This window comes from Ctenocephalides felis, unplaced genomic scaffold, assembly GCF_003426905.1.
Source record: "Ctenocephalides felis isolate EL2017-DRISC unplaced genomic scaffold, ASM342690v1 CF-g0.4_SCAFFOLD_01492, whole genome shotgun sequence".
In the NCBI taxonomy this organism is placed as follows: domain Eukaryota; kingdom Metazoa; phylum Arthropoda; class Insecta; order Siphonaptera; family Pulicidae; genus Ctenocephalides; species Ctenocephalides felis.
This window is the reverse complement of record NW_020537646.1, coordinates 24,214,203-24,229,602: the sequence shown is the minus strand read 5'-3', so window position 1 is coordinate 24,229,602 and position 15,400 is coordinate 24,214,203. Positions and strand designations below refer to the sequence as shown.

General features: G+C 27.9%; 3 protein-coding genes across 3 annotated transcripts; 2 read left to right on the top strand and 1 right to left on the bottom strand.

The window, feature by feature from the left end:
* Positions 1 to 327: 327 nt before the first annotated feature.
* On the bottom strand, positions 328 to 2,128 carry LOC113370559 (nuclear distribution protein nudE-like 1-B). The gene is made up of 2 exons (XM_026611248.1): positions 2,048 to 2,128; positions 328 to 1,781 (listed from the first exon to the last, which is right to left on the bottom strand). The coding sequence occupies exon 2, from the start codon at positions 1,650 to 1,652 to the stop codon at positions 738 to 740; it is 915 nt and encodes a 304-aa protein (XP_026467033.1). The 5' UTR covers positions 1,653 to 1,781; positions 2,048 to 2,128; the 3' UTR covers positions 328 to 737.
* Positions 2,129 to 2,344: 216 nt separating this feature from the next.
* LOC113370073 (zinc transporter 9-like) lies at positions 2,345 to 5,416 on the top strand. The gene is made up of 11 exons (XM_026610732.1): positions 2,345 to 2,565; positions 2,633 to 2,911; positions 3,129 to 3,410; positions 3,490 to 3,562; positions 3,628 to 3,890; positions 3,960 to 4,115; positions 4,225 to 4,547; positions 4,619 to 4,736; positions 4,838 to 4,912; positions 5,071 to 5,184; positions 5,262 to 5,416. Exons 1-11 carry the CDS (start codon positions 2,470 to 2,472, stop codon positions 5,304 to 5,306), a joined length of 1,824 nt encoding a protein of 607 aa, XP_026466517.1. The 5' UTR covers positions 2,345 to 2,469; the 3' UTR covers positions 5,307 to 5,416.
* A 2,594-nt stretch (positions 5,417 to 8,010) lies between these two features.
* On the top strand, positions 8,011 to 14,498 carry LOC113371071 (arylsulfatase B-like). Its single transcript, XM_026611718.1, has 3 exons — positions 8,011 to 8,151; positions 14,125 to 14,284; positions 14,395 to 14,498. The coding sequence occupies exons 1-3, from the start codon at positions 8,011 to 8,013 to the stop codon at positions 14,496 to 14,498; spliced, it is 405 nt and encodes a 134-aa protein (XP_026467503.1).
* Positions 14,499 to 15,400: the final 902 nt, after the last annotated feature.

Here is a 15,400-nt window from a genome sequence, read left to right as displayed (position 1 = left end):
TGATAGTTTATTAAAATAAATTGCTACTTCGGCTTTTAATTACAAACTATTTCCAACTTGTAATTTATCTTTACTTTCAAGTATTCTTAGATTTTTGGGGCAAAGGTTTGGGTTTCTAAACTATGAAGTCAATCATCATGAATGAACGATAAAAATTATTTCATAATAGGAATAAACAACAATATGTATTTAATAAATATGTAATATATAGTTGATATTTGAATTCATGTACATTCAATCTATGCTAACATATATTCCGGAACAAGTTTCAACAAATTGAATAATGGAGTTACAAATTATTACCTTTGAAAACTAAAATCTGTGTTCAGTAAAAACTTTGTGCAATTGTATTCAAAGTTTATAAAGATTTATATAAAACTAATAATTAAAAGAATTATAAAAATATGACAACTTAAACTATGCTGTAATTAACCTGCCAAACTATGGTAATGTTAAAATTGCAGTAAAGAATATAAATATAGCATATTCAAAGAAGTTGATATTTGACAAATAAATATGTGTCATGTGCTTACATTATATTCTATCTACTCACGCAAGAAGTGCAAATTCTGATTTCAATATCACAATTTTAAATTGTTGCTCTATTTCAAACATGTGTCTTTGATTTGGATTTTTAATTAGCACATTTTGTGCAATTGAATATAAGCAAACTTAAAATAGTTAAACTAGGATTCATACTCCAAAATGAATTCTACAGTTTGAAAGCACTTCTTCAATTAACTAGGAATATTATACTTGCATCCTAAGACTAAAGGAGAGTTTGGTGTTCTAGTAGATCTTCGATTTCTGTAAGTACTCGGTGGTGTATCTCCTGAGTATATTCCGTTTTGAGCTACCAGGCCCCCATCGTTAGGTAATTTCGAAAGCTTTGCTTCCATATTTCCAACTTTCCTCAGCAGATCACCAACAATATTCATTGCAATTATCCTGCCACCGGATGTTAGTCCGTTACCATTGATATTTGATGGTTGATTTTTCACTGATGTCTGGTTGTCCACTGTCTGTGTTTCCATTTCACAATGTAGTCTATTGGAATCTAGAGATAAGTTCATATAAGAATTACTGTAACCATTCATCAAACTTTTGTCACCATCCTTGACTTTTATTTTCAGTTCTTGTTGCAAGTCTCTAGCTTCATCGCGCATACGTTGTAACTGGACTTGTAAATTTTCTTTTTCACCAACTTCGTTTTCTAGCAATGCATTTTTCTCATAGGCTTTATTTAAAAGATCCTCAAATGTAGCAACGCTTTCTGTTACATTTCTATGAGCTCTTTCAAGGTCATCATTTTTTTGTTCCAGTTCCCTAATATAAATTAATAATTTTTCTTTCTCTGACGATAATGCATTGCAGTTAATTTCTAATGAGCAGTTCTCTTTATCAAGCTTTTCTAACTTATTCTTCGAAGATTCCAATTCTGCTTGTAAATTCCTAATTGTTAATCTCAAGTCTCTTATTACATTTTCTGATTGTTCAAGAGAAGCTTCTAACTCACACTCTAGTTGTCTAGATTCTTCTGAAAAATCCTCTAATTCTTGTTGAGCATCAGTTTTCTCTTGTAAATATTTATTGGCTAAATCTTTCCAATATGCTATTTCTTGATCTTTATTTGCAAGCTGTGGAACATCCATGACTTCTAATGATAAGTATCAAATTAGCCAATATACATTTTATCTTCACAATGTAGCAACTACTTATAATTTACTATTTTCAAGAATTTCACAAATACTACTGACAGCAAAGAGACAGCTTCAGGTCATCTATCAAGAACATTGTCACAATTAGAAGATAAAGTACAAAACTAACATTATAAAATAAAGGAATATATATTATATAAATCAATATCAAGATAGAAACTGTTTTTAAATCCCTCCTTTTTAATTATTGTCAGTTCATATATGTACAATGAGTCGAATATAAAGTCTCTGGACAAGTGACAAAATTTTCACACCTCAACTACTTTGAGTATCATTTATCTTTAGATTATTTATAAAAACTTTTAATTATATACACCTGTAGTATTTACCTTATAAAAAATGAAACTCATCAAGGAAATAAAACGATTTCTAATTGTAACCTCTAAATGCCAAACAAATCGCAAGCGTAGAAATGTCAAAAACTAACAATAGCCAACAAAAGCAGCAAAATCTGTTGAACAAGTTTTGCGACAACTCTGACAGAAGAGAATTGGAAAGAGCTGCTTATTGACGTGGAGTCGTTTAAATTTTTGACATAACTACAAAAAGATAAAATGTAAATCTGCTGATTTGCTGTAATAATCAAATCAATTAAGAAATGTGAAACTATTTTTATTTATAAAATTCTCACATAACCTATTATATTTTTCTTATGAATCTATTCAATATTATTTTGATTAAACATGCTTATATAAAACTGAACAATAGTGTTTTAAATTATATTGTAAACATAATTCTGAAATCATAAAGAATGGCATTAGTTCACATAATGTCGCCTAGAAGTTTAGACTTCACGAAAGTGCTCTGCAAACGCGGAGCACTTTCAGCACAAATGTTGCAGTCTAAGGTAAACTTGTTATAGAATCATAATTTACGTTTTAGTTTATCCCAATACTAATAAATTTCAATTTTAGTCAAATGTTATAACTCGAAAATTCAGCCTTCTTATTTCTCAACACGGCCAGAATTTAAGGGTTTACCCCTTTCAATGGAACAAAATTCCTGGAGTACTAAAATTATCTATATTAGCACGAGCAATGTCTCAATCGAAGGATTCCGCACCTCCAAATAATTCCACAGGTTCAGATGTCAAATCTGTGAAACCTGAAGAAATTCTTGTTAAAGAAATATTGGTTAAAGGAGGAAAAATAATTGTAAGTGAACAACCACCTCACGAACCATCAATGCCAAATGTAAGTAATAAAATATAGAAAGAAATTTCATAAACATATTAATAGGTAAACTTGTCAACTCTTAATTAGTGAATTATCCACAATACAAAGTGTGTGATTGAGTTCCGTCTTATTATAAAATCAACTTAGCATTTCAATGTTTATTCTGTCATGATTCTGTCTATTATATTCCATCTATTAATGTATAATGTGATAATTTTTTATTAATTTGTACTAGGTCACGGATATAGTTATTACAAAAGATAAAAAGGCAACATCAAAAGAAAAAGAACCACCCAAAAAAGAAGCTGCACCACCTAAGAGAACCAGAAAACCATTTGATCATTCTGCTAATTCTCTCGAAAGAAACTTTATAACTCCTGTCCGAGCAATGTCAGATTTTCTTCTAAAACCAAGTGATTTAGAATCGTTACCAAAAACTAAACGAAGATCACCCTATGAACTTGAACCCCCAATCATAGTTCATTGGCGAAGAGATGTTGAAGCTGTTGCAATTAAAGTAACGATTAATAGATTAAATAATCATAATTAATTTTTAACAGCAGATTTTAATTTTATTTGATATGTTTGTATTCAAGGTATGGGGTTCAATGGATAACTTGAGAAAAGAGCATTTAAAGAGGGAAATTGAAAGGAAAACTTATCAACAAAGTAATTAAAATATATTAATTTCACTATTTCAATGAATTTTTATAATTTACTTTAGCTCTTCACAGATGTCTTCACTCAAAAGCGACGTTTGAGAGATTATAGACGAGAGATGGGTACAAGAACTGAAGTGGAACAAGAATCTGGTTTAATGGGAAGATCTGGTCGTGTTGTGGTAGCTGCTGTAGCCATCAATGCAACAAACTGTCTTTTTAAATTATTTGCCTGGCTTTACACAGGATCTAATAGTATGTTCTCAGAATGTATTCATTCTCTGGCTGATACTATCAATCAACTTATATTGGCCTATGGTATACATAAGTCTGTTCAAGTAAGGCAAAAAGTTGCAGGAAAAAATAAAGTATTAAGAATTGATAATTATTTTTTCAATTCATTTCAGATGGCTGATCCGACACATCCCTATGGGTATTCAAATATGCGATATGTTGCCTCTCTTATATCAGGCGTAGGCATTTTTTGTGTTGGTACCGGTCTATCGATTTACCACGGAGTAGATGGGTTATTAAATCCACATCCTGTAGAAGATTATTATTGGGTAATTATAGTTATCATAGTTTTCCTTTTTATGATGAAATTTTGTATATCTATCTTGTTTTAAATTTCTGAGTCAATTTATCGTAACTTCTTATTTATTTCTTTTACAGGCTTATTACATTCTGGCTGGCTCCATGATATCTGAAGGCGCAACTTTACTGATGGCTTTTAACTCGATCAGGAAAGGTGCAAAAGCTGCTTCAATCTCAGTAAAAGATTACATTTTGCGAGGACAAGATCCCAGTGTTAACGTGGTCATGTTAGAAGACATGGCTGCCGTATTGGGTGTAGGCGTTGCTGGTTTGTGTATGGGTTTATCAAGCATTACTAATTCTCCCATTCCTGATTCAATTGGATCACTTTTGGTTGGAGGCTTGTTAGGGGGCGTAGCGTCCTTTATTATTTATAGTAATGTTGCCGCATTAGTGGGTCGGTAAGAAAGATAAAATGTAGAATTTTGACCTTTTTTTGTGTAATTTGTAATAATATTTCTTATGATCTTAGTTCCATTCCACAAGAAAAATTGGATGATATGAATGCAGTACTAGAATCAGACATAATGATTCGAGCTATACATGATGTGAAAGGAATAGATATGGGAAATACTCTGGTTAGATATAAGGTAAGACATTAAAGTTTTAATCTTGTTAATTAATAATTAATAATCTTAATTTGTTTGAGAAAGGACTTTGCAGAATTAATGCTTTTTCGTATTTTGTTTAGGCTGAAATGGACTTTGATGGAAGGGAATTATCTAGGGCTTATTTAGACAAGCTAGATCTGAACGCTTTGTTGGAGGTGAATTATTATATTGTTTACATTACTTAATATTTCATTATTCTTTAATATTCTATTATTATTCTTAACACTAATCTATTTAGCATGGAAGTATATTAACATTATGTGCATTCACCGGTTTAAACAGTTATTTTCAGTAAGTCTTATTTTTGTTAAAGGAAATCAAGTCGTTCAAAACAATAGATGAATTAGAAGAATTTTTATTGAAACATGGTGAAAACATAGTTGACCTTATGGGAGGTGAAATCGATAGGATTGAACTAAAACTCAGGGTATGTTAAATGATGAAGTACAATTTATTGCATAATTTAACTACTCGAAGCCTTATTAATTGATTCTTATATTACAGACAAAGTTCCCACAAATACGACATTGTGATTTAGAAATCTTATAGGGTATACAGCAGAAATAACTTTTATCATGAAGTTAAGATTTGTGATTGAAAATCGAGCCACTAATTAGCATATGAATATGATTCATAATATATTAGCTAATGCATTTTGCTTTAAGTTTATTGGTGTTGTTACTTAATACATTATTTATATTTTGTTGTAACTAATTTATTGAATAATCACATTAATAATTAAATTAAGCACACTATTTGTCTTTTTGCATTAACAAATTTTGCCTAATATCATTTCTTAGTCAGAAGTGGTATAATAACAGGAGACGGGTAAATAAATAAAGGTTAAAATTATGTTTTTCATATGTTAATATAGCTATTAACATGTACAAGAAAAATAAACCTTGATAATTGTGATATAGCGAAATGAGTCTTGTGTATATATTTTCACGTATAATTTAATTTACCATGTTATGGTATGATTTAATATAAATATTTATATTTATAGTTAATATATGTAATGTTTCAATTTCATAATATTTTTTATTTTGTACTAGTGCATTCATAAGCAATTGAATAAAAACTTATTGATCAGAGATATTTATTGTTTGAATCAAAATCTTTTTACTTCTTTCGCGGCATTTAGAACGTTTGTTGATATGTATAAATGATAATCCGCCTTTTGAATTCCATTGAGAATTTCTTTTCTATTATGGGTTACAAGTTGAAACCAGAACTTAGCCTTAAAAATGTTATAGCACAAATTACAAAAGTTTTGTAGTTTCGTTTGAAAAAAAAAACGACCGAACAACATAACTACGGTATATTTTTGACAAATTCATCATTATTAAGCTGCATTACATATTTTCGAAATTCGATTATAATTTGGCAGTAGTGTAGATGGATTCATAAAACTTTGTATAAAGCACCATAGTTTTTAACCTTCCCAAGGAGAAGTTTATGTTCTCCGAAAATACAATTTATGAAAAATCGGCTGCATCGATTAAAAAAAAAAAAAAGTCGCTCGATTGATTTAAAAAAAAACATAGTGGATTTTGAAGAAACACTGTAAAATGAGTTCATGGTTATGATAAACCAAATTTTTTATTTTTTTCTTTTCAATTTTTCTCATAACAATTTTTTACAAATTGTTTTTTCCTATAATTTTTCTGTTCATGACTTTTGAAATTTTATTTACACAGTTTTTTTTTAAATGTTTTAATAATAAATAACTAAATATGGAGAGAGAAAATAAATATGGAGATTTGTAAATAACACAGTTTGGAAATATATTGAAAATTTAGTTTTTTTTTTTTTTTAAATTTTTGTCATTTTGTTGAATTTTGAATAAATTCGACTTTTTCTAAAATTTCTTGAAAATTTTATATTTCCATTCTAATCCATTCAAGTCGGTAGACGGTTGATTCAACTATATGATTGAATCAACCGTCTACTTTAAAATTTAAAATTTTTGGTACCGAACTCGTAGAAATAAAAACAAATATTAAACTTATTATTAAAATCTATATAAAATATGTAATAATTTGATGTGCATGTATCTAATGATCATTTTTGATTGCCAAATGGCATTTTTTCTATCATTTCTTCTAGATTTCCAATGTCGCTGAACTTGCATTCTATCAAAAAGCGCATTGCCATTTTTGTACATTTGGCCTGTATCTTCAAAACGGCAGTTCCTGCCTAGGAATCAAAGCTTTTTGAATAATTCAAATTGCATGGGTGATCTGTGGACGAAAAATTGTATCCGCACATACATACATACACACGTACATCAATTTTTTCTGAGGTATTCAGAATTTTCAGAAAGCATTGAAACATAAGATATGCAACCATTTTCATATTCGATTTTTTGCGATTACTATTGTAACTTACTTTTCAGGTAGTTAAAAAAAAGTTCTTTATATCTAACCGAAGATAACATATTCAGCGGGAATGTATATCTATTTCTACCCTGACCTTAAATTATAGATAAATTTCCCATGGGTATTTTTGTAGATATCGCCATGTTTTATATCATTACAAGTATTCGAGCTATGGGTAACAGTTCGTGAATAATTCAAAAGCAACCCTCAAATTAATGATGTTTAATCAATCTAATCAAACGACTATATTAACAGAATAGTACTACCTGTATTATTGACAATAAAGGTGACAAATATGTATAACGGCCTCGCGCGTTTGCTGCTTCGCAAGTTTATCAACACACTGTGCTTTATTTACTTCATTGTTATGTCGAACACCGCGCGGTCCAGACCAATCTCCTTAAATTACATTGAATCAGTTTTCACGCAATTGTTTAAACAAAATTGAAAAACATTTACACTAATAACATTGTGTTTAAGTGCTATTAAATTTATGTCGGAGTAGAAAATGATTTTAAGCATTTTTACCTGATTCAAAAAAGTTGGTCATAAATAATTATAGAATCAAGAGGAGATTTTTGTAAATCAAGCATAAGAATGATATTATATGTTAACAAGTCAGAATATCAATATAATGTAAACAATGATTTAAAATATTAGAAAAAAACACTTTCCATTTTTTTTACAATTTTCTTGTTAAATGTTAATAAAACAATTGTGTTCGTGTGCTATATTTTAAAATTAAAAAAAACCCCTAAATTATTTTTTTTGCAATTATAACAATTGGTTTTAAACTAGTGATAAATGCAACATATAATGCTAATAATTAATATATGAAAAATAAGACAATTATTAAATTGTACAAAAACAAAATGATTTGTAAAAGTTTGAATTGTTTTCTTCCATTTATAATATTATCATTTTTATTCACATTTTTAATTGTTTTGACTAATTTTGTTAATTGTGATGCCGAGAAAAGACCACATATAATATTTATCTTAGCTGATGATTTGGTGAGTATGGTTTTTCATTAATACATATATTTGATTTTTTTCTCCAATCAAGATTTTTATGATATCATATGAGGTTTGTGATATGGAAAATAGTTGGTTTAAAAGCTCTGCATGTAGCTTTAAGCATAGTATCTCTTTTCATTTCAATAATAACTCAGATATAATTTTCCAGTTATAGAGGAGAATTTTAAATAAATTAAGTGTATTGCTATTGTTTAAAATTTAAGCATTTAGTTATAGCAAATTCATTATCCTTTTACAACGTTCTCCTTTCACAAATCTCTCGCATAAATAAATTATTCATCTCTAAATAATTTTGTCTTAAATACTCATTTTATTAATAAATTTCAAATTATAGGTAGTATAATATAAAAACATAAAAAAAATCTTTTAAACATGTGCTATATTGAAATTTGTTATTGTTCTAAATTATTATCATTATTGTTTATTATTACAATTATTTTAAATATTTTTAATTGTATCTGTATCATGCAGAATTAAATATTTTAGAGAGAGTATAAATAATAAAAATATCATAACTAAAGAAAACTGATTTTTTTAGCGTTGAAAAATATAAATAGAGTAGGGCGGGGCACAAAAGTCCAATTTGACTTTGAGCAATTATATTGTGCAAACTTCGAGCAATTTCATCACAACAGATGACACATATCAAACAACTGTCTGACTATGTTCAGTAAAACTCGCAGCTAAATCATCATTGTAGAAATGTGTTTTTTATGTTTTTAAAAATTTTGTCACCTAGTATTTTTACTCCATAGGTTGAGTACAATGAGACGGCAAGGAGGCACCAGGCCCAATATCTTATTTTTAATTTTAAAGGGATTTTACGAAATAACAGCAACATTTTTCGTTTTTCAACATTTTTTAACTAATGCAAAATTTAAATTTTATGGGTACATTTTTTACAGTTCTTTCACTATATATAATCTAAAATCAGGCGTTTAGCCAGAAATACTCATCAGCAGAGTTGGAATAATTATATTAAGGTTTCGTAAACTAAACAACAGAGTTTAAAACGAAAAAATCTAACAACGACAGAAAATACCTTTGTTATAGATTTTTACACATTGTCGTTTATCTCCCGCTAGCAAAGTTGTAAAAATCAAGGTAGTGGCTAGGTAAACATACTTTTCCCCCTACTTTAAAATATTGTTGTTAAAAAAATCCTAACTTTATTTGAGATATCGGTGGTGGACCTTTTGACCCACGTACCTTGATCTCCGCTCTACCCTATATGTAATATAAGATAAATAATTTATATTATGTACTCTGATGATGAGCCGAACACGGTCTCAAATCGTTTATAATTTAGTACTTAATTTACATCTACTTATAAGTTAGTTTAAACCGTATTTCGATGCTTTTAGAATTTATAATAATCATAATAATTATAAATATATTTTTTCTCTGTTAAATTTTGATCTGAGGATGGGGCAAATAACGATCTCGAAACTTTGTAATTTAGTATCTTCCGAAATAAATTTAGAGCAAAATAAGATTGTGGTGTTTATATATTCAAAATTAATAATATAAGATGATTTATATTAAATTAAATACTGTAGGTTGATTTATATAAGTGTAAGTATCTCTATTTGTTATAATATCTCTATAAGTTTGATTAACCCGCCTTTCAGTTCTCTTCGAATTTATTATGATCATCATAATACTTTTAATTAAATATCGATAAAAAAATTTTAATACTATTTTCTTTTTACACCTCTTTAGTTATTGTCAATGTTATTAAATTTTACGATGTACTTTAATAAGAAAATAATCCGAACAAAAAATGATTCTAAAGCAGTGCACTTTTGTTATGTCCTTTGTAAGAATATGTGTATATATTCTAAAGTCTAAACAAACCATAACTGTTCATTACCGACACATATTTTAATTTATTAAATTTCTAGGAACATCCTCTAGAAATGGTTAATAAGCTTGTCTGGTGTTTTTAGGTTGATATGTTAAATTATTCTGGAATTTAGAACTCTATCATTAGAAATGCAACGGCACGTAAAATAGTTGATGTTATACATAATATTTAATGTGTAATGTGATTCAAATTAAACCAGAGAAGTTTCTATTCAAATTCCTAACAAAGCTATTTTGATCAAATTAAGCACACTTTCATTCGATTTGATACAAAACTTAATTGATAATTAAATCACTTTATAGGATGTATACATACTATAATTATATTGTTATAAACGGTATCCATAAAATGTTAAGAAATTAATGGAACAAAAAACACGCGATATATAAGAGTTGTAAACAAAGAAATTAAGCTAATTGCAGTTTTGTGATTGATGGTTGAGTTTGATGTAAATAGATAAATAAATTTAATCCTTTCCACTCGGATGCCGCCGCTCCGGCGACATAACACATATAAATTTTGCAAATCGCGAATGGAAATGGTTAAAGATAACTAAACAAAAAGTAAATCAATTTATAAAAATCAAAATCTAAGAGTTAAGGTTAAGCTTATATATATATATGACTTTTATATGTGATGTGCAAGTAGATTCTATATCTTATGGTAGCCACTAAAAAAATTTAAATTTGGCAGCTATATAATTTACTTTATAATTCGTATATGTACTGTATAAAAAGTCATAAAACTTCTTAAGAAAGTAAGATGGGACAAAAAAGACACGAATTATTAAAACAAAATTTGTCTAATATCTTATAAATTTATTATTATTATTATTATTATTATTTTGATAGGAAAGAACCTGATGAAAATATGAATGATGAAACCAGATAAATATTTAAAGAGCAAAAATATAGTAACATTTTTAATGATATTTTTATTTTTACTAATATTTGAACACCATTTTGCCAATATTTGTTTTTTTACTAATATAGGATTTATGGATGAACTGATGGATTATAATATAAATATTTATTCCACATAAATTATTTACAAAAGCTTGAATTTTCTGTAAATATTTACTAATAATGCTTAACGTGTTATAAATGAGCATTGGAAATCATTTTTTAATGAAATGCATAATAGTACAATTCATGGATTTAAATGAAAATACCGTAAGTAGTAGTATTATTTAACAGAAATGTATAACTAGTGGTGTATTGAATCGTGCCTTATGGCAAATTACCGAAACTACCCTTACCACAATGAAATATTAGAAAGAATAAAATTTAGTGAAAAATTTTTTTTTTGAAATTAAAAAATAAAATCTTTTCCCAAAAGAAATCGTTTCGTCAACGCAAGCAAAAAGCATACAAATCTAGTTAGTTCTCTCAAAAATTGCTATTTTTTGCATATTTAGCTCCGAATTTTTAAAGCAGCAGGACCTGCCATTGCCAAAATCTAATCATTATTACGAATTGAATATTTTTTGGATCATTCACATCGGATTCTCCATTCTCTAAAAAACACGTTTTTCATTTTCTGCAAAATTTGCTCCATATCTCCGAAACGGCTGGACCTGCCAAAAAACTAATCAGCATATCTCCCTATCAATAGAAATCGAATTTTTTTTAACCATTCAAATGGTTGATCTGTGCGTCCGAAAACGTAGACGAAAAATTGTATCCACACATACATACATACACATATTCACACAACCATTTTTTCTGAGGTATGCCAAAATGTTCAGAAACCTCTAAAACGTGAAGATATATAAACATTTTAATTTTTAATTTTTGTCTCATTACGGTAACTTACCCTACGAGAAATTAAAACTTAACATTTTATGCGTTATAAACAAAATTAAAAATAGTCTAATCCTTACTTTCATAAATGCATATGTATTACATGATTACATTATTTGTGTATACCGAAATTGCATCATAATAATTATTTAAAAACATTTGATGATGTAATTTTTCAAGTCAAATAAAGAAAATATATTTTCAAACTGGAAGTTAGTTGTAACGAATTCTAATTTTGCTTTTAAATAAACTGTGTCATATCTTATTTATAGTCGACCATATGCACACAAGACCAAAATATTCAAGTTGCATTCATGAACTAAAAATATCAATTCAGTGTTTGCATGCATCAATCTCACCATGATTTATTTATAAATATATAGAAATTTATTTATACATAAAGCTGATTATTTTGTTAACAAAAATATTCTACCAGAATATGTGCAGTTCGTATCTGGAATGTTAAATTTGAGTAGGCGTTACAATATATGTATACATTTCTTATAATCACCATGTTGTAATAATTTGCAGGTGAACTCCAAATATATAATCCATTGTTCAAAATATGAACGGGAGGTACAATTTTTACCGCAAAATAGATTTTTTTGCAGAATCTACAGATAAATATTTAGTTAGCAAATTCTTACTCAATTATCGTGGTACCAGTATTAGAATTACATCAATTTAGGTCAGAATTGCTTTTGTAACTTCAGGGAAAATTGAAAAATTATATACCAAACATGGGTAATCTAATATTTACAATTAGTAACAATATTTATCTAGTACATTAGCAAATGTAGCAGGATTAACTGTGCATCAGGATTTTTTTTATTTATTTAAAATTATACAACAATCAGAGTTATTGACAGAACTTATAGAAGTTAGAGGGCTAAATAAATAAAAAAAAATACACATAATAATAAAAAAATAATAATCACAGAAAGAAAAAGAAAAAATAATAAAAAGCAAATCAATAAACATTAATAAAAATGTATAATAAATAAGAAAAAAGTAAGTGCTCCAATAAGCAATTGACAATGGAATACAAGCATAAGGATATGACAATTTATGATTACAATTATTTATGGTGCCCTGCGCAAATAATTAATCATAGTTATAAATAATAGTTAATAAATTTATCTACAATGATAAACCCAAGTATTAAAATAAGCATATAACATGCAAAAGATGATTTGCAGAATCGTATTTTTTAGCTAATTTAATTAAATTTGTAATTTTGATCAAATGGATAATTTGTCATGATTGTTATATCATTTATGAATCTTTACTGATTTCATAACAGTATTGAAATGAAAGATGAATAAGAGATTATTAAGTGTAATATTGCTAATTCATCATAAAGTTTACTTGTAAAAAAATTGTATTTCTGAGTCTCTTGCTACTATTAGAAATCGATGTTTCGCTACACATATTTTGTATCATCAATTTTAAAATGCTCAATTTGTTTGAAAAATAGGTTTATATGAAAGAAATTTGAATTGCAAAGCGATTTTTTGAGTATTTGTATTATGTTGTTATTTCAAAATATTGGAATCTTACTTAATATATTTCGATTTCTGCGTCATTATATAATTTCACTTTTACTTTCGAGAAATTGAATACATCTGAGTGTATAATGGAGCAGCATGATTTTGCAGTTCAATATTAAAATGATTTCTTGAAAAACTACTAAAAATAAAAAAGCTAATGATAAATAAAGTAACTGTGGTGATATTTGAAAATTAAGATCATTAAATTTTCTTTAACTTCCTGCTTTCTCGATTACTGAAAGTACACATGACCATATGGAATGCTTAAGAAGTTGCCCGATGGAAATTACAGATATTTTTTATTTCTGCACCTATTCTATATGAAACATCAGCAAATTTTTTGTAGGACTTAGAATGTCTAAATCAGTAGTCGGGTAACAGAGGTAAATTACCCCAATTTGGGTAAAAATTAAATTTTTGAGGGTAAAAATTATGAATTTTTAAATGATATTCACTGAATTTGCTACATAGTTGTTCTTTTTACTTTTTACCATGGAGGTTGTATCAACTTAGACAAAAATATTTTGGGGTAATGATTAAAAAAGTTCCCCGACCGCTCGTCTAAATCGAATGTCAAACCAGTGATTGGTCGTCCAGATATGATGGGAAACAATTTTTTGTTGCATAAATAAAAATGTACAGCTAAAATTTTTCTCGGAACCTGAAAATTTGTTATCAAAACACATCGATTTGGTAGTTAAATTGATTATTTTTATTAAATACTTTAAAGGGATGGAATGACGTGGGATTCCATGGATCATCTGAAATTCCAACTCCAAATATAGATGCTCTTGCATATTCAGGAATTTTACTCCAAAATTATTACGTTCAGCCAATATGCACTCCATCCAGATCAGCGTTGATGACTGGAAAATATCCTATCCATACGGGTAAGATCCAAAAAATATTTTTAATTGATAGGATGAACATAAAAGAAAAAGTTCAAATATACTAATTTATATTCCGGTATAGTTTATATAATTTTTTTTTTTTGAAATAGGAATGCAACACACTGTCCTGTACGCTGCAGAACCACGTGGCCTGCCGTTGAAAGAGCGTATTCTTCCTCAATATTTGAAGGCAAGTAGCAATGAGCTTTGTTAATTAGACATGTATCATAAATCGCTTGATTATAATTACTTGTCGTATATTAACACATAAAGTTATATATAAAAATTACCGAGACATTAGCTGTAAATGGGATGCAGTTCCGTGAACTCAGACTATGATAAATTGAATTTAATATATCTATAAATGAATGTAGATATATGTATACAAATATTTTTATGAATATTAATACTAGATTTTATGAACATCGTTGAATATATTATACAAGAAAATGCTTTTCTAAGAACAATTTGCAACCGGTTTCAGAGAAGTAAGGTGAATAAGGGTACAATATCTTTGTTATAGGATAAGTTTCAAAAAAAAAGAAAAAAAAAACCGATGTCGTCGGATCACGTTGGAAAATCCAGATCTTTAACGAATCTCGTGCAAGATGATTTAAATTGATATAGTAGTATATAAGACTGGAAAACAAGCGATGTCGAAATATTGCAACGTCTTTATATTTTGGTGTATAAATACATACATAAGTATAAATTTTATACTTATAAGAAGGTAGGCAAGTAGGTAATACAGATTCAGCGGAATAGTTTCAATATAATAGAAAATCTTGAACATTTTTAATAAAACATATAATAAATATAAATAATTGCATTACATTTATTGTTGCATTGCGGACAACCAGATATCATGCAGTAGGTAGTGCTGGGATAGGATCAATTTCCTCTTGAAAGTGTAATTAAAAATTATGTTAATGTGAAAATAGACTTTTCCCGACATTTCAAATTAATAATATATCATCAGTATTATCAATACTAATAATGATAGTTTATCAAATATAGAGAGACCAGATAGATAGACGGACCTTGGCTACCTTCTAAAAACGCAACTCAGTTAACAATCATCACATTGAGCTATTCAAAAATAAGGATAATATATCA

Bases quoted from the DNA above. Each gene is read 5' to 3' on its own strand.
- LOC113370559 (XM_026611248.1), bottom strand. From the start codon at position 1,652: ATGGATGTTCCACAGCTTGCAAATAAAGATCAAGAAATAGCATATTGG.
- LOC113370073 (XM_026610732.1), top strand. From the start codon at position 2,470: ATGGCATTAGTTCACATAATGTCGCCTAGAAGTTTAGACTTCACGAAA. The intron at 3,891-3,959 runs GTAAGGCAAAAA...AATTCATTTCAG, and splicing joins GTATACATAAGTCTGTTCAA to ATGGCTGATCCGACACATCC. The intron at 5,185-5,261 runs GTATGTTAAATG...CTTATATTACAG, and splicing joins GGATTGAACTAAAACTCAGG to ACAAAGTTCCCACAAATACG.
- LOC113371071 (XM_026611718.1), top strand. From the start codon at position 8,011: ATGATTTGTAAAAGTTTGAATTGTTTTCTTCCATTTATAATATTATCA. The intron at 8,152-14,124 runs GTGAGTATGGTT...AATACTTTAAAG, and splicing joins TTATCTTAGCTGATGATTTG to GGATGGAATGACGTGGGATT. The intron at 14,285-14,394 runs GTAAGATCCAAA...TTTTTGAAATAG, and splicing joins AAAATATCCTATCCATACGG to GAATGCAACACACTGTCCTG.